At 43.9% G+C, this 22,198-nt stretch overlaps 1 protein-coding gene across 2 annotated transcripts; it reads left to right on the top strand.

Moving 5' to 3' along the window:
- The first annotated feature begins 2,957 nt into the window (after window positions 1-2,957).
- On the top strand, window positions 2,958-18,310 carry LOC139574082 (uncharacterized). Of its 2 annotated transcripts, none has more exons than XM_071398245.1 (8): window positions 2,958-3,138; window positions 3,395-3,674; window positions 3,831-3,909; window positions 4,033-4,117; window positions 9,103-9,146; window positions 9,257-9,335; window positions 17,417-17,690; window positions 17,927-18,310. In XM_071398245.1, the coding sequence occupies exons 2-8, from the start codon at window positions 3,404-3,406 to the stop codon at window positions 18,034-18,036; spliced, it is 942 nt and encodes a 313-aa protein (XP_071254346.1). In that variant the 5' UTR covers window positions 2,958-3,138; window positions 3,395-3,403; the 3' UTR covers window positions 18,037-18,310. The 2 variants fall into 2 exon arrangements, with proteins under 2 accessions (XP_071254346.1, XP_071254347.1); XM_071398246.1 differs by having other exon boundaries at window positions 3,000-3,138; window positions 3,443-3,674; window positions 17,927-18,131.
- The last annotated feature ends 3,888 nt before the right edge of the window (window positions 18,311-22,198 follow it).

Raw genomic sequence — 22,198 nt, forward strand, 5'->3', positions numbered from 1 at the left:
AAAGCCATTACATCATTTTCTGGAATTTTCCAAGCTGTTTAAAGGCACAGTCAACTTAGTGTATGTAAACTTCTGACCCACTGGAATTGTGATACAGTGAATTATAAGTGAAATAATCTGTCTGTAAACAATTGTTGGGAAAATTACTTGTGTCATGCACAAAGTAGATGCCCTAGCCGACTTGCCAAAACTATAGTGTTAAGAAATGTGTGGAATGGTTGAAAAATGAGTTGTAATGACTCCAACATAAGTGTATGTAAACTTCCGACTTCAACTGTAAGTGGGTGTATAATTTACTTCCAGGAAAACATTGTAGAATAATTTGCCAGTCTCCAGTGTGGTCTATGTGTCTGTGTGACACGCAGCCGAGCTGTAGTCTGGCTGGTAACCGTAGAGCCAGTTGGGCACCATCTGCCCTGACTCCCTCCCTTCTTCTCATGTCCATGGGAGGGGAGCCAGCTGTGTGGTGAGTACTCTCGCTCTCCCCCTCTCTCTCAAACAGACAGTCTGTCATGCTCTCCTTCCGTCAATGTGATAACACCGCATCACATCCAATCTCATCAAATGAAACTCCATCTATCGCATCGCATTTCCTCTGAGCTAGCCAGGGCCCCATACCAAAACAACACACATGGATGCATGTTTTCTAGGTGAGTGTATTCGGGCTGTTGTATAGTACATGCATCATCCATCATTTTTGTGCCTGAATTCACCCGTCTGTTGGATCAGAAACTGACAAACAGACAAGCCAGCTCATCCCTCTATTTCACTCACTCTGCCATGGAAGACCTCCCTCACTCTACTGTGGTGGATAATGCTGAGGAAATAGAAGTAAATTGAGCCAACAGGTCTAGGCACAGTGCTCCTATCCCACTGGGCACACACCGGTTGAATCAACGTTGTTTCCACGTCATTTCAATGAAATTACGTCGATCAATGTGGAATAGACGTTGAATTGATTTCCGTGCCCAGTGGGATAGTATAGCCACCTTTCTCCCCTGGGGGGGGGGGGGCGCAGAGAGAATACCACCCCCATTTGTTCCATTATTGCCACCCTTTTACCATTCCCTCCTTTCTTCATAAGGCATGTCACGCAGCATAATGAGGCAGAACTTTTTCAAAGGATGAAAAAGCACCCAAAAGGACACAAAAAAAAATCCCTCTTCAGAGTGGAGGGGTGGAGTGGAGGCACTCGGGGTAAAGACGGCCAGGGAAGGCTTTAGTCTTTTGTAATTAACATGCGGAAGTCAGAGACTTGAAACATCCATTAAAGCCGGGGTATTTTTGTTTTTATTATTTGCAAAGCCGTGACTACACTGCATATCTGGTAGTGCTTTAACTCCCTATTTCCCCTCGGCCTAGCTTATCAGCCGTGATAATAGAGTTAGAAGTCTAACTGTGACCTCAGTACCTTTATTCCCTCTTTGTTGCTACACCTGCCGCTGTTTTTACATTTGATCTTCTCACAAGGTTTTCTCTTTCATCATGGTGACTGACCACTCTCTTCCTGCGTAAGAGGGGAGATAAAGCAAGCTAGAAACAGTATGCAACGGACAAAACATTTCTGACTGTCTATCTCTGACCTTGATCACACACACAGTTTAAAGGTGCGATATGCAGAAATCGCAACTCTTGGTTGCTAAAATTCTAATAGCTCAACTCATTTCAGTTTATGTGACAAAACAAGCAGTCGTTGTGTGGAGAATCATTGTACCATCTAAACCGCTGTGAAATACATTTTCCATTACCACAAATATTATATTTTCAGCTGTTTGAAGCTGGTGTACAAAACCAGAAGTAAAAGATGCAAAAACGAAATTTAAGAACGGGAAACATATAAATAGCGCACATAGAACAGATCTACCACATCTTAGACTTGCTTTCAATGACAACGTCAGATCTATAACTCACATTACTATGTGAATTTGGTATGGTAGCCCAAAAAGTTACATATTGCACCTTTAATTATAATTACTCCACTGCATCACAGATTTACTGATGAAGTTACATAATAATACATATCTAATTGCTCTTCCTGTGATTCAGAAATAGAAAGCAGCCGGACAATTGAAGCTCAATGTTTATCCCAGCTAAAATGATCATCTGTGGTAGGAGTGTCAGTAGGCCTAGGTAGAATAACAGCTGTGGTAGATGGCACCATCTAGTGTTCACTAATGATGTAACATCACACTGTAAACTTCACACAAGCTAGAACTAGACCAGAGGTTCTCAACCTTTTTCGGTTAATGTACCACCACCGAGTCACAAGTTGTTGGTGGCAACTTAAATTGGGGACGACGGGCTCATAGTAATGGCTGGAAAGCAATTAATGGCATGGTATCAAATACATCAAACACATGGTTTCATGTTGTTGATACCATGCCATTTACTCCATTCATGCCGTTATTATGAGCCATCCTCCTTCAGCAGCCTTCTGTGCACCAAGTACATTTTGCTCATCCCAGAGAACCCCTCAAGTACCCCCTCAGGTGCATTTTACCAGTAAGCGTACGTCTCACCACTCATCGTTACTGGGCGAATTCAACCTCACAAATGCTGATTTAGATTCATTTCTTTCCACCTCTTTCTTTCCACTCCTTTCCTCTTGACTTGACCCTTTCCCAGCCCCCTCCCACTTACAAATAAGGCAATACGCTTGACCTGATATTTACTAGAGTAATATACTCTCTCCCAAGACTCTCTCTTCTTCTATCCTATAATCTCTCCCGTCTCTGCCTCTTCGACCCTACTCTCTAACCTTGCCGCATCCTTTGACTTTTACTGTCCCCTTTCCCCACTTCCGGTTCGAACCCCCCCCTTCCTGCTCCGTGAGTCACTGCGTGCTCACAGAATAGGGCTGCAGGCAGCTGAGCTAAAATGGGGGGAAACTAAACTTCTGGCCACTCCCCCTCTCTAACTTCTCTTCCTATGTATCCACTGCTAAAGGCACTTTCTATCACTAAATTTCAAGCTTCTGCTTTAAATCCTGGGAAACTCTTTTCAACTTTCTCCTCACTAGAATCAGTGGTGAGAAGCTGCTCATAGCTACTGCCTTTCAGTTTGAGTATTAGTCAGCTTTTCACGTTCTAGAGGAACACAACAACTATAGGAAAAGCTAACATTTCTGTTACCAGAAAGGTAAGAATAACATAATTGTATTTCATTTTTTGGGGGGGGTTAACTTGGCCTATCTTGGTCAGTGCAATAATAGGCTAGTTGATTAGTAGGAAAATCAACATAAGCAACAAAATAATGATTTAACAATCAACCAACATATATTTGTTTTCATAGTTTCTTTGTTGAACAGACTGTTGATGTTCAATTATCATGCTCACCGCCACAGGCTTACCTAGTAAAAATAACTAGATTGTTATACTGTTCTGATTATGTCTAGTGATCTAAAATGGCGAATGTTTCCGAACTGCTGCTGGGGAGTTTTCAGCACCTGGATTCAGGCGAGCTGGAGACATTTCAGTGGTACTTAAAGGGGCATGTGTTAGATGGATTTGATAGCATCCCAAAGAGCCAGCTGGAGAACGCTAACAGACAGGTCACAGTGGATAAGATGGTGGAGAGTTACTGCGATGAGGGAGCTGTGCGAATCACACTGGATATCCTGAGGAAAATGGGCCTGAACAATCTCTCAGAAGATTTTGAGAAGAACTACAAAGCAGGTAATACAGACGTTTGTAGAACTGGTTTGGAGATATCTATATTGACTGACTGAAGAAAGTTTGAAAGTGGCTTTAATAGTAGAGCTACACCTAAGAAATATTTTATTTTAGTGCAGTGATTCTCAATAATGCTTACCATGTCATGTTACTATGTAGCAATCTCTCGGAAGCGGTTATGGAAGCAGGCTGAGAGGGATGAACTGAATGAGGAGGTCCCAAGCGGCTCATATGAAATGTGAGAGAAGCTCTTTAGGTCATGTATAGCATACTTTTTCTGAACTGATTGTCATGAATATAGGAGCACATGTTGTGGTGGTGTAGGGGAGCAGAGCAGTGATTGACTGTTTCCTGTGTCCAGGTCATCTGTGTCTGATGGGAAGCGTGGTCGTCTGATGTCTGTGACCTCTAGGCTGGGGGAAGAGCTGGAGGATCTGGGCAAGAAGGTAAGCCTAGTGCCATTTCTGAGGGGTCAAATGTAATTCTGAATAAACCACATATCTAGATCACAGTATTCTCTGCTGACTGCTATATACATAATGCAGTGTGTGTGTCTGATGGCGCCGATAGAGATGGCAGCTTCACTTCTAGTCCTTAGGAAACTGTGCGGTATTTTGTTTTTTTATGTATTATTTATTACATTGTTAGCCTATAAAATCTTAAGTGTTATTCCATACAACCGGGAAGAACTATTGGATATTAGAGAGACGTCAACTTACCAGCACAACCAGCACTACGACAAGGAATACGACTTTCCCAAAGAAGATCCTTTGTCTGCACCTCCCAGGGCATTTGAACTAATTCCAGAGGCCGACCCAAAACAACCCTGCCGGAGGAGAGGGTGCCAGAGCGGTCTTCTAGTGAGGCTTCGGATGCACGAACACCACCCACCGCTCCCGAGTATATTACTCGCAAATGCCCAGTCCCTAGTTAACAAAGTCGACGAAATCTGGGCAAGAGTTGCTTTCCAAAGAGATATCTGGGATTGTAACATACTCTGTTTCACGGAAACATGGCTAGCTGGGGACATGCTGTCGGAGTCCATACAGCCAAACAGGACTTTCAGTGCATCGCGCTGACAGGAATAAACATCTCTCCAGTAAGAAGAAAGTTGGGGTGTATGTTTCATGATTAACGACTCATGGTGTAATTGTAACAACATACAGGAACTCAAGTCCTTTTGTTCACATGGCCTAGAATTCCTCACAATTAAATGCTGACCATATTATCTCCCAAGAGAACTCTCATCGGTTATCGTAACAGCCATGTATATCCTCTCGCAAGCGGATACCAAGACGGCCATCAAGGAACTTCAGTGGACTTTATGCAAACTGGAAACCATATATCCTGAGGCTGTATTTATTGCAGCTGGGGATTTTAACAAAGCTAATTTGAGAACAAGGCTACCTAAATTCTATCAGCATATCGATTGCTGTACACAAGCAATTAACACGCTCGACCATTGCTACTCTAACTTCCGTGATGCATACACTCCACCCTCCTTTTGGCCAATCTGACCATGACTCCATCTTGCTCCCCTCCTATAGGCAGAAACTAAAACAGGAAGCGCCCGTGCTTAGGTCTATCCAACGCTGTTCTGACCAATTGGATTCTATGCTTGGAATCCAATTGCTTCAATCACGTGGACTGGGATATGTTCCGGGTAGCCTCCGATAATAACATTGACGTATATGCTGACTCGGTGAGCGAGTTATAAGGAAGTGTATAGGAGATGTTGTACCTACGGTGACCATTAAAACCTTCCCTAACCAGAAACCGTGGATTGATGGCAGCATTATGATGAAAGCACATACCATCGCGTTTAATCATGGCAAGGAGACTGGAAATATGATCTAATACAAACAGTGTAGTTATTCCCTCCGTAAGGCGATCAAACAAGCAGAGTGTCAGTATAGAAACAAAGTGGAGTCAAATTTCAATGGCTCAAACACGAGACGTATGTGGCAGGGTCTACAGACAATCACGGATTACAAAAAGAAAACCAGCCCCGTCGCGGACATCGACGTCTTGCTTCCAGACAAATTAAACAACTTCTTTGCAAACTTTGAGGACAATGCAGTGCCACCGACGCTACCAAAGACTGTGGGCTCTCCTTCTCCGTGTATGACGTGAGTAAAACATTTAAACGTGTTAACACTCGCAACGGCATCCAGACGTCATCCCTAGCAGTGTCCTCAGAGCATGCGCAGACCAGCTGGCTGGCGTGTTTACGGACATATTCAATCAATCCCTATCTCAGTCTGCTGTCCCCACATGCTTCAAGATGGCCACCATTGTTCCTGTTCCCAAGAGAGCTAAGGTAACTGAACTAAATGACTATCGCCCCGTAGCAAACACTTCTGTCATCATGAAGTGCTTTGAGAGACTAGTCAAGGATCATATCACCTCCACCCTACCTGTCACCTACCTGTCACCACTTCAATTTGCTTACCGCCCCAATAGGTCCACAGATGATGCAATCGCCATCACACTGCAAACTGCCCTATCCCACCTGGACAAGAGGAATACCTATGTAAGAATGCTGTTCATTGACTACAGCTCAGCATTCAACACCATTGTACCCTCCAAACTCATCATTAAGTTTGAGACCCTGGGTCTCAACCCTGCCCTGTGCAACTGGGTCCTGGACTTCCTGACGGGCCGCCCCCATGTGGTGAAGGTAGGAAACAACATGTCCACTCCGCTGATCCTCAACACTGGGGCCCCAAAAGGGTGCGTTCTCAGCCCCCTCCTGTACTCCCTGTTCACCCACGACTGCGTGACCATGCACATCTCCAACTCAATCATCAAGTTTGCAGACGACACAACAGTGGTAGGCTTGATTAACAACAATGACAAGACAGCCTACAGGGAGGAGGTGAGGGCCCTCGGAGTGTGGTGTCAGGAAAATAACCTCTCACTCAATGTCAGCAAAACAAAAGAGATGATCATTGACTTCAGGAAACAACAAAGGGAGCACCCCCTTATCCACATCGACAGGACAGCAGTGGAGAAGGTGGAAAGTTTTAAGTTCCTGTGTTCATATCACCGACAAACTGAAATGATCCACGCACACAGACAGTGTGGTGAAGAAGGCGCCTCTTCAACCTCAGGAGGCTGAAAAAAATGTGGCTTGTAACCGAAAACCCTCACTAACTTTTACAGGTGCACAATTGAGAGCATCCTGTCGGGCTGTATCACCGCCTGGTACGGCAACTGCACCTCCCACAACCACAAGGCTTTCCAGAGGGTGGTGCGGTCTGCACAACACATCACCGGGGGCAAACTACCTGCCCTCCAGGACACCTACAACACCCAATGTCAAAGGAAGACAAAAAAGATCATCAAGGACAATAAACACCCGAGCCACTGTCTGTTCACCCCCGCTTCCAACCAGAAGGCGAGGTCAGTAAAAGTGCATCAACGCTGGGACAGAGAGATTGAAAAACAGCTTCTATCTCAAGGCCATCAGATTGTTAAACAGCCACCACTAGCACAGAGAGGCGGCTGCCTACCTACAGACTTGATGTCATCGGCCACTTTAATAAATGGAATACTAGTCATTTAAATAATGCCACTTTAAGAATGTTTACATATCTCGCATTACTCATCTCATATGTATCTAATGTATACTGTATCCGTCATTATCTATTCTTTACTATCTATTGCAGCTTAGCCGCTCTGTCACTGCTCATCCATATATTATACTTATATATTCTTACCCTGTTCCTTTACTAGATTGTGTGTATTAGGTTTTGTTCTGGAATTTGTTAGATATTAGGTTTTATTGTGGAATTGTTAGATATTACCTGTTAGATACTGCTGCGCTGTCAGATCTAAACTCAGCAAAAAAAAAGAAATGTCCTCTCACTGTCAACTGCGTATATTTTCAGCAAACTTAACATGTGTAAATATTTGTATTAACATAACAAGATTCAACAACTGAGACATAAACTGAACAAGTTCCACAGACATGTGACTAACAGAAATTTAATAATGTGTCCCTGAACAAAGGGGGGGGGGGGGGGTTGGGGGGGGGTCAAAATCAAAAGTAATAGTCAGTATCTGGTGTGGCCACCAGCTGCATTAAGTACTGCAGTGCATCTCCTCCTCATGGACTGCACCAGATTTGCAAGTTCTTGCTGTGAGATGTTACCCCACTCTTCCACTAAGGCACCTGCAAGTTCCCGGACATTTCTGGGGGGGAATGGCCCTAGCCCTCACCCTCCGATCCAACAGGTCCCAGACGTGCTCAATGGGATTGAGATCCGGGCTCTTCGTTGGCCATGGCAGAACACTAACATTCCTGTCTTGCAGGAAATCACGCACAGAACGAGCAGTATGGCTGGTGGCATTGTCATGCTGGAGGGTCATGTCACGATGAGCCTGCAGGAAGCGTACCACATGAGGGAGTAGGATGTCTTCCCTGTAACGCACAGCGTTGAGATTTCCTGCAATGACAACAAGCTAAGTCCGATGATGCTGTGACACACCGCCCCAGACCATGACGGACCCTCCACCTCCAAATCGATCCCGCTCCAGAGTACAGGCCTCGGTGTAAGGCTCATTCAATCCGACCATCACCCCTTGTGAGACAAAACCGCGACTCGTCAGTGAAGAGCACTTTTTGCCAGTCCTGTCTCGTCCAGTGACGGTGGGTTTGTGCCCATAGGCAACATTGTTGCCGGTGAGGTCTGGTGAGGACCTGCCTTACAACAGGCCTACAAGCCCTCAGTCCAGCCTCTCTCTGCCTATTGCAGACAGTCTGAGCACTGATGGAGAGTTTGTGCGTTCCTGGTGTAACTCGGGCAGTTGTTGCCATCCTGTACCTGTCCCGCAGGTGTGATTTTCAGATATACCAATCCTGTGCAGGTGTTGTTACACGTGTTCTGCCACTGCAAGGACGATCAGCTGTCCGTCCTGTCTCCCTGTAGCGCTGTCTTAGGCGTCTCACAGTACGGACATTGCAATTTATTGCCCTGGCCACATCTGCAGTCCTCATGCCTCCTTGCAGCATGCCTAAGGCACGTTCACGCAGATGAGCAGAGACCCTGGGCATCTTTCTTTTGGTGTTTTTTAGTCAGTAGAAAGGCCTCTTTGGTGTCCTAAGTTTTCATAACTGTGACCTTAACTGCCTACCGTCTGTAAGCTGTTAGTGTCTTAACGACCGTTCCACAGGTGCATGTTCATTAATTGTTTATGGTTCATTGAACAAGCATGGGAAACAGTTTTTAAACCCTTTACAATGAAGATCTGTGAAGTTACTTGGATTTTTACAAATTATCTTTGAAAGACAGGGTCCTAAAAAAGTAACGTTTCTTTTTTTGCTGAATTTAGAAACATAAGCATTTCGCTACACTTGCAATAATATCTGCTAACCATGTGTATGTGACCAATAAACTTTGATTTGATTTTGTGTGTGTGTGTGTAGACACAGGCTGAGTGGGATGAGCTGATCAGGGACTCAGCTGGAATGTAAGTGTATCCGAATATTATTTTCCTGAGCTAAGTGAAAGAAATATGGAACACAGCATGATGAGGTGGTGTAGGGGAGCAATGTGTGACTTGACTGTTTTGGTGTCTAGGTTGGCCCCGTCTAGAGTGGAGCATATTCAACTGGAGATCACTAGGCTGAAGGAGAAGCAGAAGGAACTGATCATGAAGGTAAGACTTGGCCATGTCTGAGGTGTCAAACATAATTGTGAGTAAACCACATACAGGAAGTGCAGTATGCTGCACCATATGTGCTTGTGTGTGTGTGTGTGTGTGTGTGTCAGTGACGTGAGGTCGGTGGCTGGGTAGGCACTGTCTATTATCAAAGCCAGATTTACTCACAAATAAACTTTGCTGAAGCCCAAGTTCACCATACAACATATACAGTTGAAGTCGGAAGTTTACATACACCTTAGCCAAATACATTAAACTCAGTTTCACAATTCCTGACATTTAATCCTAGTAAAATAATTCCCTGTTTTAGGTCAGTTAGGATCACCACTTTATTTTAAGAATGTGAAATGTCAGAATAATAGAGAGCAGCTTTTATTTCTTTCATCACATTCCCAGTGGGTCAGAAGTTTACATGCACTCAGTTAATATTTGGTAGCATTGCCTAAAATTGTTTTACTTGGGTCAAACGTTTCGGGTAGCCTTCCACAAGCTTCCCACAATAAGTTGGGTGAATTTTGGCCAATTCCTCCTGACAGAGCTGGTGTAGCTGAGTCAGGTTTGTAGGCCTCCTTGCTCACACATGCTTTTTCAGTTCGGCCCACACATTTTCTATGGGATTGAGGTCAGGGCTTTGTGATGGCCACTCCAATACCTTGACTTTGCTGTCCTTAAGCCATTTTGCCACAACTTTGGAAGTATGCTTGGGGTCATTGTCCATTTGGATGACCCATTTGCGACCAAGCTTTAACTTCCTGACTGATGTCTTGAGATGTTGCTTCAATATATCCACATAATTTTCCTTCCTCATGATGCCATCTATTTTGTGAAGTGCACCAGTCCCTCCTGCAGCAAAGCACCCCCCAAACATGATGCTGCCACCCCAGTGCTTCACAGTTGGGACGGTGTTCTTAGGCTTGCAAGCCTCCCCCTTTTTCCTCCAAACATAACGATGGTCATTATGGCCAAACAGTTCTATTTTTGTTTCATCAGACCAGAGGACATTCCTCCAAAAAGTATGATCTTTGTCCCCATGCGCAGTTGCAAACCGTAGTCTGGCTTTTTTTAATGGTGGTTTTGGAGCAGTGGCTTCTTCCTTGCTGAGCGGCCTTTCAGGTTGTCGATATAGGACTCGTTTTCCTGTGGATATAGATACTTTTGTACCTGTTTCCTCCAGCGTCTTCACAAGGTCCTTTGCTGTTGTTCTGGGATTGATTTGCACTTCTCGCACCAAAGTACATTCATCTCTAGGAGACAGAACGTGTTTCCTTCCTGAGCGGTATAACGGCTGTGTGGTCCCATGGTGTTTATACTTGCATACTATTGTTTGTACAGATGAACGTGGTACCTTCAGGCGTTTGGAAATTGCTCCCAAGGATGAACCAGACTTGTGGAGGTCTACAATTTTTTTCTGAGGTCTTGGCTGATTGCTTTTGATTTTCCTATGATGTCAAGCAAAGAGGCACTGAGTTTGAAGGTAGGCCTTGAAATACATCCACAGGTACACCTCCAATTGACTCAAATGATGCCAAGTAGCCTATCAGAAGCTTCTAAAGCCATTACATCATTTTCTGGAATTTTCCAAGCTGTTTAAATGCACAGTCAACTTAGTGTATGTAAACTTCTGACCCACTGGAATTGTGATACAGTGAATTATAAGTGAAATAATCTGTCTGTAAACAATTGTTGGAAAAATTACTAGTGTCATGCACAAAGTAGATGTCCTAACCAAACTGCCAAAACTATAGTTTGTTAGCAAGAAATTTGTGGAGTGGTTGAAAAACGAGTTGTAATGACTCCAACCTAAGTGTATGTAAACCTCCGACTTCAACTGTAGCTCCAACAACCAGAGTGACATACACTCGTAGGCTATTAACTGAAATTGACAGTTTTCGCTAAATGAAGGCCTAAATACTAATGTTGCCAAGGTACACAAGCGATAGCCTCCAATGGCCGCATATTTTATATCATCTGACAAAATGACACTGCTCAACTCAGCTCAGTCATAAACATTACAACAAAATTGTTGAAGGTTCTAACGAAATGTCCATATCAACAATCGAAATGACTGAAAAATGGTCTCATCAAAACAAAATTCTAGCTTGATAAATCAAACACCAACATGAAAAACAAAATGTTAGGTTCTGAACAATCTCAGTAAAAACTCAAATGGACACCTAGAAAAAGCTCAAACCAAGTTTATTCACCCACTGGGTCATACAGCTGCAAAGACAAAGCATGATTACATAAGCACATATATTTATAACCTTCTAATAAGCGTGGTCAATTCCTTACACATCTAGACAACCAATCCATCTCTGTTGCTAGGCAGAAATGTAATTGGTTCCTCACTGGTGTAGTCACAGCCCTGCCTGTTATTAAAACCTTTGTGGGCGTGGAATGTATGCGTGAGATAGTACTACAGTAGGAGAGACATTGTGGTAGGCCTCCCAGAGGTTTCTTCTCAATTCATCTGTTGATTTAATCTCGAGACGCATTCCTCACTCCTCCCTATTTCCGCAGCCGGCCTGCCATATCAGAGACTAACAATTGCCTTTCACCTCTCTCATCAGAAACATGGAACAGAATATGAAACTTCTGCTCTCCGTAACTTTCCATATTCCTAGTTCCCATCTACCCTTCATTGACCCCAGAATATACACTGCTCAAAAAAATAAAGGGAACGATTAAACAACACAATGTAACTCCAAGTCAATCACACTTCTGTGAAATCAAACTGTCCACTTAGGAAGCAACACTGATTGACAATAAATTTCACATGCTGTTGTGCAAATGGAATAGACAAAAGGTGGAAATTATAGGCAATTAGCAAGACACCCCCAATAAAGGAGTGATTCTGCAGGTGGTGACCACAGACCACTTCTCAGTTCCTATGCTTCCTGGCTGATGTTTTGGTCACTTTTGAATGCTGGCGGTGCTCTCACTCTAGTGGTAGCATGAGACGGAGTCTACAACCCACACAAGTGGCTCAGGTAGTGCAGCTCATCCAGGATGGAACATCAATGCGAGCTGTGGCAAGAAGGTTTGCTGTGTCTGTCAGCGTAGTGTCCAGAGCATGGAGGCGCTACCAGGAGACAGGCCAGTACATCAGGAGACGTGGAGGAGGGCAACAACCCAGCAGCAGGACCGCTACCTCCGCCTTTGTGCAAGGAGGAGCACTGCCAGAGCCCTGCAAAATGACCTCCAGCAGGCCACAAATGTGCATGTGTCTGCTCAAACGGTCAGAAACAGACTCCATGAGGGTGGTATGAGGGCCCGATGTCCACAGGTGGGGGTTGTGCTTACAGCCCAACACCGTGCAGGACGTTTGGCATTTGCCAGAGAACACCAAGATTGGCAAATTCGCCACTGGCGCCCTGTGCTCGTCACAGATGAAAGCAGGTTCACACTGAGCACATGAGCACGTGACAGAGTCTGGAGACGCCGTGGAGAACGTTCTGCTGCCTGCAACATCCCCCAGCATGACCAGTTTGGCGGTGGGTCAGTCATGGTGTGGGGTGGCATTTCTTTGTGGGGCCTCACAGCCCTCCATGTGCTCGCCAGAGGTAGCCTGACTGCCTTTAGGTACCGAGATGAGATCCTCAGAGCCCTTGTGAGACCATATGCTGACACATGCACATTTGTGGCCTGCTGGAGGTCATTTTGCAGGACATTTTTTGAAATGTTGGCAAATTTATTGAAATTGTAATACAGAAATATCTAATTTACATAATTAATAGTCTTGAGTCAATACATGTTAAAATCACCTTCGGCAGTGATTACACCTGTGAGTTTTTCTGGGTAAGTCTCTAAGAGCTTTGCACACCCTGATTTGTACAATATTTGCCCATTATTCTTTTTAAAATTATTCAAGCTCTGTCAAATTGGTTGTTGATCATTGCGAGACAACGATTTAAGTCTTGCCATAAATTTTCAAGCAGATTTAAGTCAAAACTGAAACTCGATCACTCAGGAACATTCACTGTCTTCTTGGTAAGCAACTCCAGTGTAGATTTGGTTTTGTGTTTCAGCTTATTGTCCTGCTGAAAGGTGAATTAATTTCCCAGTGTCTGGTGGAAAGTAGACTGAACCAAGTTTTCCTCTAGTGACTTTGCCTGTTCTTAGCTACATTCTTTTTCATCCTAAAAAAACTCCCCAGTACTTAACGATTACAAGCATACCTATAACATGATGCAACCACCACTATGCTTGAAAATGTGGAGTGGTACTCAGTAATGTGCTGTATTGGATTTGTCCCAAACATAACACTTTGTATTCAGAACAAAAAGTGAATTTAAACATATATATTTTGCAGTATTACTCAGTCGCTCCAAGATTTTGCGACATTTTTTGGTGATTCCTGCAGCCAAAAATGCTTGATTTTGCAGCAGCTTTTCAGAAATTCTGCAATGCATTTTGCAATGGTGTTTTTCACGTTCATTTCATAAAAAGCAATAAAGTCATACAGTGGAGCAAAAAAGTATTTAGTCAGCCACCAATTGTGCAAGTTCTCCCACTTAAAAAGATGAGAGGCCTGTTCATCATAGGTACACTTCAACTATGACAGACAAAATAAAAAAATAAAAAATCCAGAAAATCACATTGTAGGATTTATGAATTTATTTGCAAATTATGGTGGAAAATAAGTATTTGGTCAATAACAAAAGTTTCTCAATACTTTGTTATATACCCTTTGTTGGCAATGACAGAGGTCAAACGTTTTCTGTAAGTCTTCACACACTGTTGCTGGTATTTTGGCCCATTCCTCCATGCAGATCTCCTCTAGAGCAGTGATGTTTTGGGGCTGTTGCTGGGCAACACGGACTTTCAACTCCCTCCAAAGATTTTCTATGGGGTTGAGATCTGGAGACTGGCTAGGCCACTCCAGGACCTTGAAATGCTTCTTACGAAGCCACTCCTTCGTTGCCCGGGTGGTGTGTTTGGGATCATTGTCATGCTGAAAGACCCAGCCACGTTTCATCTTCAATGCCCTTGCTGATGGACGGAGGTTTTCACTCAAAATCTCACGATACATGGCCCCATTCATTCTTTCCTTTACACGGATCAGTCGTCCTGGTCCCTTTGCAGAAAAACAGCCCCAAAGCATGATGTTTCCACCCCCATGCTTCACAGTAGGTATGGTGTTCTTTGGATGCAACTCAGCATTCTTTGTCCTCCAAACACAACGAGTTGAGTTTTTACCAAAAAGTTCTATTTTGGATTCATCTGACATTCTCCCAATCTTCTTCTGGATCATCCAAATGCTCTCTAGCAAACTTCAGACGGGCCTGGACATGTACTGGCTTAAGCAGGGGGACACATCTGGCACTGCAGGATTTGAGTCCCTGGCGGCGTAGTGTGTTACTGATGGTAGGCTTTGTTACTTTGGTCCCAGCTCTCTGCAGGTCATTCACTAGGTCCCCCCGTGTGGTTCTGGGATTTTTGCTCACCGTTCTTGTGATCATTTTGACCCCACGGGGTGAGATCTTGCGTGGAGCCCCAGATCGAGGGAGATTATCAGTGGTCTTGTATGTCTTCCATTTCCTAATAATAGCTCCCACAGTCTTCAAACCAAGCTGCTTACCTATTGCAGATTCAGTCTTCCCAGCCTGGTGCAGGTCTACAATTTTGTTTCTGGTGTCCTTTGACAGCTCTTTGGTCTTGGCCATAGTGGAGTTTGGAGTGTGACTGTTTGAGGTTGTGGACAGGTGTCTTTTATACTGATAACAAGTTCAAACAGGTGCCATTAATACAGGTAACGAGTGGAGGACAGAGGAGCCTCTTAAAGAAGAAGTTACAGGTCTGTGAGAGCCAGAAATCTTGCTTGTTTGTAGGTGACCAAATACTTATTTTCCACCATAATTTGCAAATAAATTCATAAAAAATCCTACAATGTGATTTTCTGGATTTTTTTCTCTCATTTTGTCTGTCATAGTTGAAGTGTACCTATGATGAACAGGCCTCTCTCATCTTTTTAAGTGGGAGAACTTGCACAATTGGTGGCTGACTAAATACTTTTTTGCCCCACTGTATGTGTTCAGTTTTAGGACGATTTTAGGCAGAATACATAATATGAAAACAATTACAAACATCTATAGTGCTCAATTTTGTTTATTTTCCTGAACAAACAGCTCTGTCATAATCCACTCACACATTCGTCGTAAGGGAGATAAAGAACAGAAAACTAGAGTTGTGGTTGATATGTACTCTTCCATGTCTAAAAAGAAAAGATTGTAAAACTTCATACGGATCACAAAAGCACAGAGAGTTTAAAGCTGTGGGAACTGTTCTGACATTCTCATATGATTCGAAGTGACTGATTGTCTCTAGTTTCCTAAACCATTTGGAAATTGTTTCGCACGGTCTTTAGCTGTTATTTTTGTTGGCAAATGAGATTGATTTATGTTCATTGTAATGCCTGTCAGCCATTAACAGTCACTCATCTTCGCACGTGAATAAGCTGACAGGCCAGGGGGAAAACTTTGTTGATGTGTGGTTGGATTGGGCTATTTTCCCCAGTAACAGTGCCGTAATTGGTCAAAATTACAAACCCGCTTTTGATTGGACCCTTTTATTCACTAAAAGTGCAGGAATTGGTCAAAATTACAAGCTCTCGCATAATATGCGCCGATTGGTTGATTTTGCATTGAATTATGCGATCGCGGAATCCTAGAGGGACTGATTACTTCAGTGCTTTGTTGAAAAAAGGAAGCATGTTTTGGAATATTTTATTCTGTACAGGCTTCCTTCTTTTATCTCTGTCAATTAGGTTAGTATTGTTGAGTAAATATAATGTTGTTGATCCATCCTCAGTTTTCACCTATCACAGCCATTAATGCTTTAAGGAATATTCAATGTCTGCTTTTAAATGTTTTACCCATATACCAATAAGTGCCGCCCTTTGCGAGGCATTTGAAAACCTCCCGGGTCTTTGTGGTTTAATCTGTGTTTGAAATCCACTGCTCAACTGAGGGACCTTACAGATAATTGTGTGGGGTACAGAGATGAGTTAATCATGAAACAATTATGTTAACACTATTATTGCACACAGAGTGAGTCCATGCAACTTATGTGACTTGTTAAGTACATTTTTAGTCCGAGACTTATTTAGGTTTGCCATAACAAAGGGGTTGAATACATTTCAGCTTTGCATTTTTAACTAATTTGTAAAAATTTAGAAAAACAATTTCACTTTTATATTATGTGGAATTGTGTGTAGGCCAGTGACAAAAACAATCAACTCAATCCCAGGCTGTAACACATCTGGAAAAATTCTAAGGCACTGTATATATATATTCTATATTTTGTAATTGTGTTTTACATGACAGACGAAGAGCATAGTGCTATCGGAAAGTATTCAGACCCCTTGACTTTTCCGACTGGGCGAAGGTTCACCTTCCGAAAGCACAACGACCCTAAGCACACAGCCAAGACAACGCAGGAGTGGCTTCGGGACAAGTCTCTGTCCTTGAGTGGCCCAGCCAGAGCCTTGATCCCGATCGAACATATCTGGAGAGACCTGAAAATAGCTGTGCAGCAACACTCCCCATCCAACCTGATAGACCTTGAGAGGATCTGCAGAGAAGAATGGGAAAAACTCCAAGCTTGTAGCGTCATACCCAAGAAGACTCGAGGCTGTAATCGCTGCCAAAGGTGCTTCAACAAAGTACTGAGTAAAGGGTCTGAATACTTATGTAAATGTGATATTTTATACACATATATATATATATAAAATATATAAAAGTGCAAAAATTTAAAGAAAAACAGTTTTTGCTTTGTCATTATGGGGTATTGTGTAGCTTGATGAGGATTTTTAAATCTATTTTAGAATAAGGCTGTAACGTAACAAAATGTTTAAAAAAAAGTCAAGGGGTCTGAATACTTTCCGAATGCTCTGTATATTGGGGGGGGGGTAGCCTACCCTGACCGCACGTCGCTGGTGTGTGTGTGTGTGTAAACATGTGTGGTACATTTTCTAAATGCCTTTTTTGGTTGTCATGTGCTGTTTGCAGATTTTGTATCAGTCAGACCTATTTCTATACTGTTCTTAAAAGAGGAATCCCCCTGCTCTGTTGTTTCAGGAAACCCAGCTTGTTGAGTGTATGATAGTGTTTATTCTGCAGCGACTAAACGAAGTAAAGCTGCAGCAGTTTCAGTGGCACCTGACTAAGGGGAAGTTGGAAGTCTTCGATCCCATCCCAAAGGACCAGCTGAAGAAAGGTGACAGGAAAGACATAGTGGACAAGATGGTGGACAAGTACAGTCCTGACGGAGCTGTGAGAATCACAGTGAAGATTCTGAGAAAGATTATGCTAAACGATCTCGCTGTCGAGTTAGAAAATAACTACAGAGAAGGTAACTAATTCAGCAGCTTAAATTTTAAAATAGATACAGTTTGTGTTGCTTGACTTAAACCCTGTGTAACATTACACCATTATGAATGCACGCCACACACACACTGTGCTTTACTTGCAGATATCAGTTATGTTGGTTGCAGCAGGGTCACGTTGCGGGCTTGTTTCCTTTTCTGTAGTTTTGGTTCCTCATGAAACAAGGATGACTAATTCCACTCCTTCTTTTTCTCTCTTTAGCTGAGGGAGCAAAAGGACATGTTAATGGGGAAAGTCGATTCCTCCACTCAAACTCTGGCCACCTCTCTCCAACTCACCATCATAGCTCAGAATGGACGGCGCCAATCTAATGTAGCTGGAAATAAGAGCTTCAGTGTAAATTAGATTTAAATGTTTTGTTTATTTATATTGAATAATGATGTGTTTTACAAGACAGACGAAGAGCGTTACATTCCTCAGTTAAGAATTTAGGTGATCAAGGCAACATCTTATCACACAATCTTATGAGCTGATGTGGTGTCTGTTGGACACTGTTGGACACAAGCACAACATTTATGAAAATGTACATACACTATTTACTGGCAGTAAAAGTGTCGCATAAGTAAATAATTTCATTATTTCTCAGTGTTTTAGAATTAGTTGCTTGTTATGTGTGCTCGATGCCACCAATAATCTCTGATTCTCTGCTGGGCGGACATTGTCAAGTGCGGAATATTTAGTGTGGTCTCATTCAAATAATCCATAGCCTATACAAAGTGCATGCTCGGAGAAGCACAAATTATATTTCTAAGAAAATGTACTTCCTAAATATGATAGGCTATTTACATTGACTGGAAATAAGTATTGATTGGCTACATTCATTTGTCTAGGCCTGTGAATCGTAGGCTACTCCTCCTGGATGTTCTGCAAAACTTTGCAAGTCAAGGGAACATTTTCAGACAATCTATATGCACAAATTTGGAATTAAATGTTGATATGCTGCTGGAAAAATCAGGGCTAGTTGTCTGTCCCAGTGCTATAGATATAGGGAGTTTGACAAACCCTGTTTTAAATAAGATTTTATTTTAATGCTAGCACCAAGAACTCAACCCGGAAGGTTGTAGGCTATAACGGATAAGGAGGGTGAGGTTGTCTGCTGTGGTCTGTGAACCCACAACCTTCCGGGCTGCAGCCCTGTGCGCTATCAAAAGTGCTATTGTAATCCTTGAAAGTACTGTTTGCTTTTAAAATAAGTAAAGGGTTCAATTGGGCTGTGCACTCCTAATAACCTCAATGTGTTAATATGTATTACGATAGTAACCACACTCATGAATTAGTATGAATTTATATTATTTTCTTTCAGGAGTAAAATTATTTCAATAATGACTTTATGGTGTGAAATACTCAATTTAACAATACAGATAATGAATCACAAATGAATTAAATCAATACAACAACAAAAAGTCCTAAGTTGTACACAAGCACAACCGTGAATTTGTCCAATGTAATACCTCGATGATTTTACTTGCATGAAACAGTTCAGCTGTGATGAATTAAAGGAATTCTTGCAGTCTTGTGGTCCTTGATGAGCATAAACCAGTCGAATCCCACAAGGGGAGCTCCAACCAATGATTTAAATATATATACACGAGATGACTGATAGGGGGCTCTGTGTTAAAGCCACCGTGCCTCCATCTTGGCACTCCCACAGTTGTAAAAAATATTTTGGAACCTATGGAAACCCACATTGGAGGTGACATAATACCCATAAAACCTAGCTGTCAAACAGGGAAATGGTTCCAATCGTTTTTCCACCATTAATTTGTCCCATCGGGGATTTTAGAATCACTTAAAATAAAGGGCTGTGTTCCATGTGGGTTTACCCTGGCATGACATTTTGATAACCATGTAAATCTCTTGGACAAGGTGACTTATCAATATATTTGGCTCTATTTACACTCAGATTCTAAAAAGCTAATTGGCATCAAAGTAGACATCATGCAAAACTACAGATCCTTGCAAACTCCTGCACGTCATCTCTAGCTGACACCAGGTATGTGCCAACATTTGTTTTTGCACAAGACAGTTCACTGAATTGTCAATTTAAAGAGATTGTCAATTTATTAATTACTACATTTAGCTAACATTAGATAGTTCATCTGAGATTCTTACCTTTGCCTATTATGAGTCATACTGTGGTACTCTATATGCATTTACATTACATTTACATTTAAGTCATTTAGCAGACGCTCTTATCCAGAGCGACTTACAAATTGGTGCATTCACCTTATGATATCCAGTGGAACAACCACTTTACAATAGTGCATCTAACTCTTTTAAGGGGGGGGGGGGGGTTAGAAGGATTACTTTATCCTATCCTAGGTATTCCTTAAAGAGGTGGGGTTTCAGGTGTCTCCGGAAGGTGGTGATTGACTCCGCTGACCTGGCGTCGTGAGGGAGTTTGTTCCACCATTGGGGTGCCAGAGCAGCGAACAGTTTTGACTGGGCTGAGCGGGAACTGTACTTCCTCAGAGGTAGGGAGGCGAGCAGGCCAGAGGTGGATGAACGCAGTGCCCTTGTTTGGGTGTAGGGCCTGATCAGAGCCTGAAGGTACGGAGGTGCCGTTCCCCTCACAGCTCCGTAGGCAAGCACCATGGTCTTGTAACGGATGCGAGCTTCAACTGGAAGCCAGTGGAGAGAGCGGAGGAGCGGGGTGACGTGAGAGAACTTGGGAAAGTTGAACACCAGACGGGCTGCGGCGTTCTGGATGAGTTGTAGGGGTTTAATGGCACAGGCAGGGAGCCCAGCCAACAGCGAGTTGCAGTAATCCAGACGGGAGATGACAAGTGCCTGGATTAGGACCTGCGCCGCTTCCTGCGTGAGGCAGGGTCGTACTCTGCGAATGTTGTAGAGCATGAACCTACAGGAACGGGTCACCGCCTTGATGTTAGTTGAGAACGACAGGGTGTTGTCCAGGATCACGCCAAGGTTCTTAGCACTCTGGGAGGAGGACACAATGGAGTTGTCAACCGTGATGGCGAGATCATGGAACGGGCAGTCCTTCCCCGGGAGGAAGAGCAGCTCCGTCTTGCCGAGGTTCAGCTTGAGGTGGTGATCCGTCATCCACACTGATATGTCTGCCAGACATGCAGAGATGCGATTCACCACCTGGTTATCAGAGGGGGGAAAGGAGAAGATTAATTGTGTGTCGTCTGCATAGCAATGATAGGAGAGACCATGTGAGGATATGACAGAGCCAAGTGACTTGGTGTATAGCGAGAATAGGAGAGGGCCTAGAACAGAGCCCTGGGGGACACCAGTGGTGAGAGCACGTGGTGCGGAGACAGATTCTCGCCACGCCACCTGGTAGGAGCGACCTGTCAGGTAGGACGCAATCCAAGCGTGGGCCGCGCCGGAGATGCCCAGCTCGGAGAGGGTGGAGAGGAGGATCTGATGGTTCACAGTATCAAAGGCAGCCGATAGGTCTAGAAGGATGAGAGCAGAGGAGAGAGAGTTAGCTTTAGCAGTGCGGAGCGCCTCCGTGACACAGAGAAGAGCAGTCTCAGTTGAATGACTAGTCTTGAAACCTGACTGATTTGGATCAAGAAGGTCATTCTGAGAGAGATAGCAGGAGAGCTGGCCAAGGACGGCACGTTCAAGAGTTTTGGAGAGAAAAGAAAGAAGGGATACTGGTCTGTAGTTGTTGACATCGGAGGGATCGAGTGTAGGTTTTTTCAGAAGGGGTGCAACTCTCGCTCTCTTGAAGACGGAAGGGACGTAGCCAGCGGTCAAGGATGAGTTGATGAGCGAGGTGAGGTAAGGGAGAAGGTCTCCGGAAATGGTCTGGAGAAGAGAGGAGGGGATAGGGTCAAGCGGGCAGGTTGTTGGGTGGCCGGCCGTCACAAGACGCGAGATTTCATCTGGAGAGAGAGGGGAGAAAGAGGTCAAAGCACAGGGTAGGGCAGTGTGAGCAGAACCAGCGGTGTCGTTTGACTTAGCAAACGAGGATCGGATGTCGTCGACCTTCTTTTCAAAATGGTTGACGAAGTCATCAGCAGAGAGGGAGGAGGGGGGAGGAGGGGGAGGAGGATTCAGGAGGGAGGAGAAGGTGGCAAAGAGCTTCCTAGGGTTAGAGGCAGATGCTTGGAATTTAGAGTGGTAGAAAGTGGCTTTAGCAGCAGAGACAGAAGGGGAGAATGTAGAGAGGAGGGAGTGAAAGGATGCCAGGTCCGCAGGGAGGCGAGTTTTCCTCCATTTCCGCTCGGCTGCCCGGAGCCCTGATCTGTGAGCTCGCAGTGAGTCGTCGAGCCACGGAGCAGGAGGGGAGGACCGAGCCGGCCTGGAGGATAGGGGACATAGAGAGTCAAAGGATGCAGAAAGGGAGGAGAGGAGGGTTGAGGAGGCAGAATCAGGAGATAGGTTGGAGAAGGTTTGAGCAGAGGGAAGAGATGATAGGATGGAAGAGGAGAGAGTAGCGGGGGAGAGAGAGCGAAGGTTGGGACGGCGCGATACCATCCGAGTAGGGGCAGTGTG

This window comes from Salvelinus alpinus, chromosome 4, assembly GCF_045679555.1.
Source record: "Salvelinus alpinus chromosome 4, SLU_Salpinus.1, whole genome shotgun sequence".
Lineage (NCBI taxonomy): Eukaryota > Metazoa > Chordata > Actinopteri > Salmoniformes > Salmonidae > Salvelinus > Salvelinus alpinus.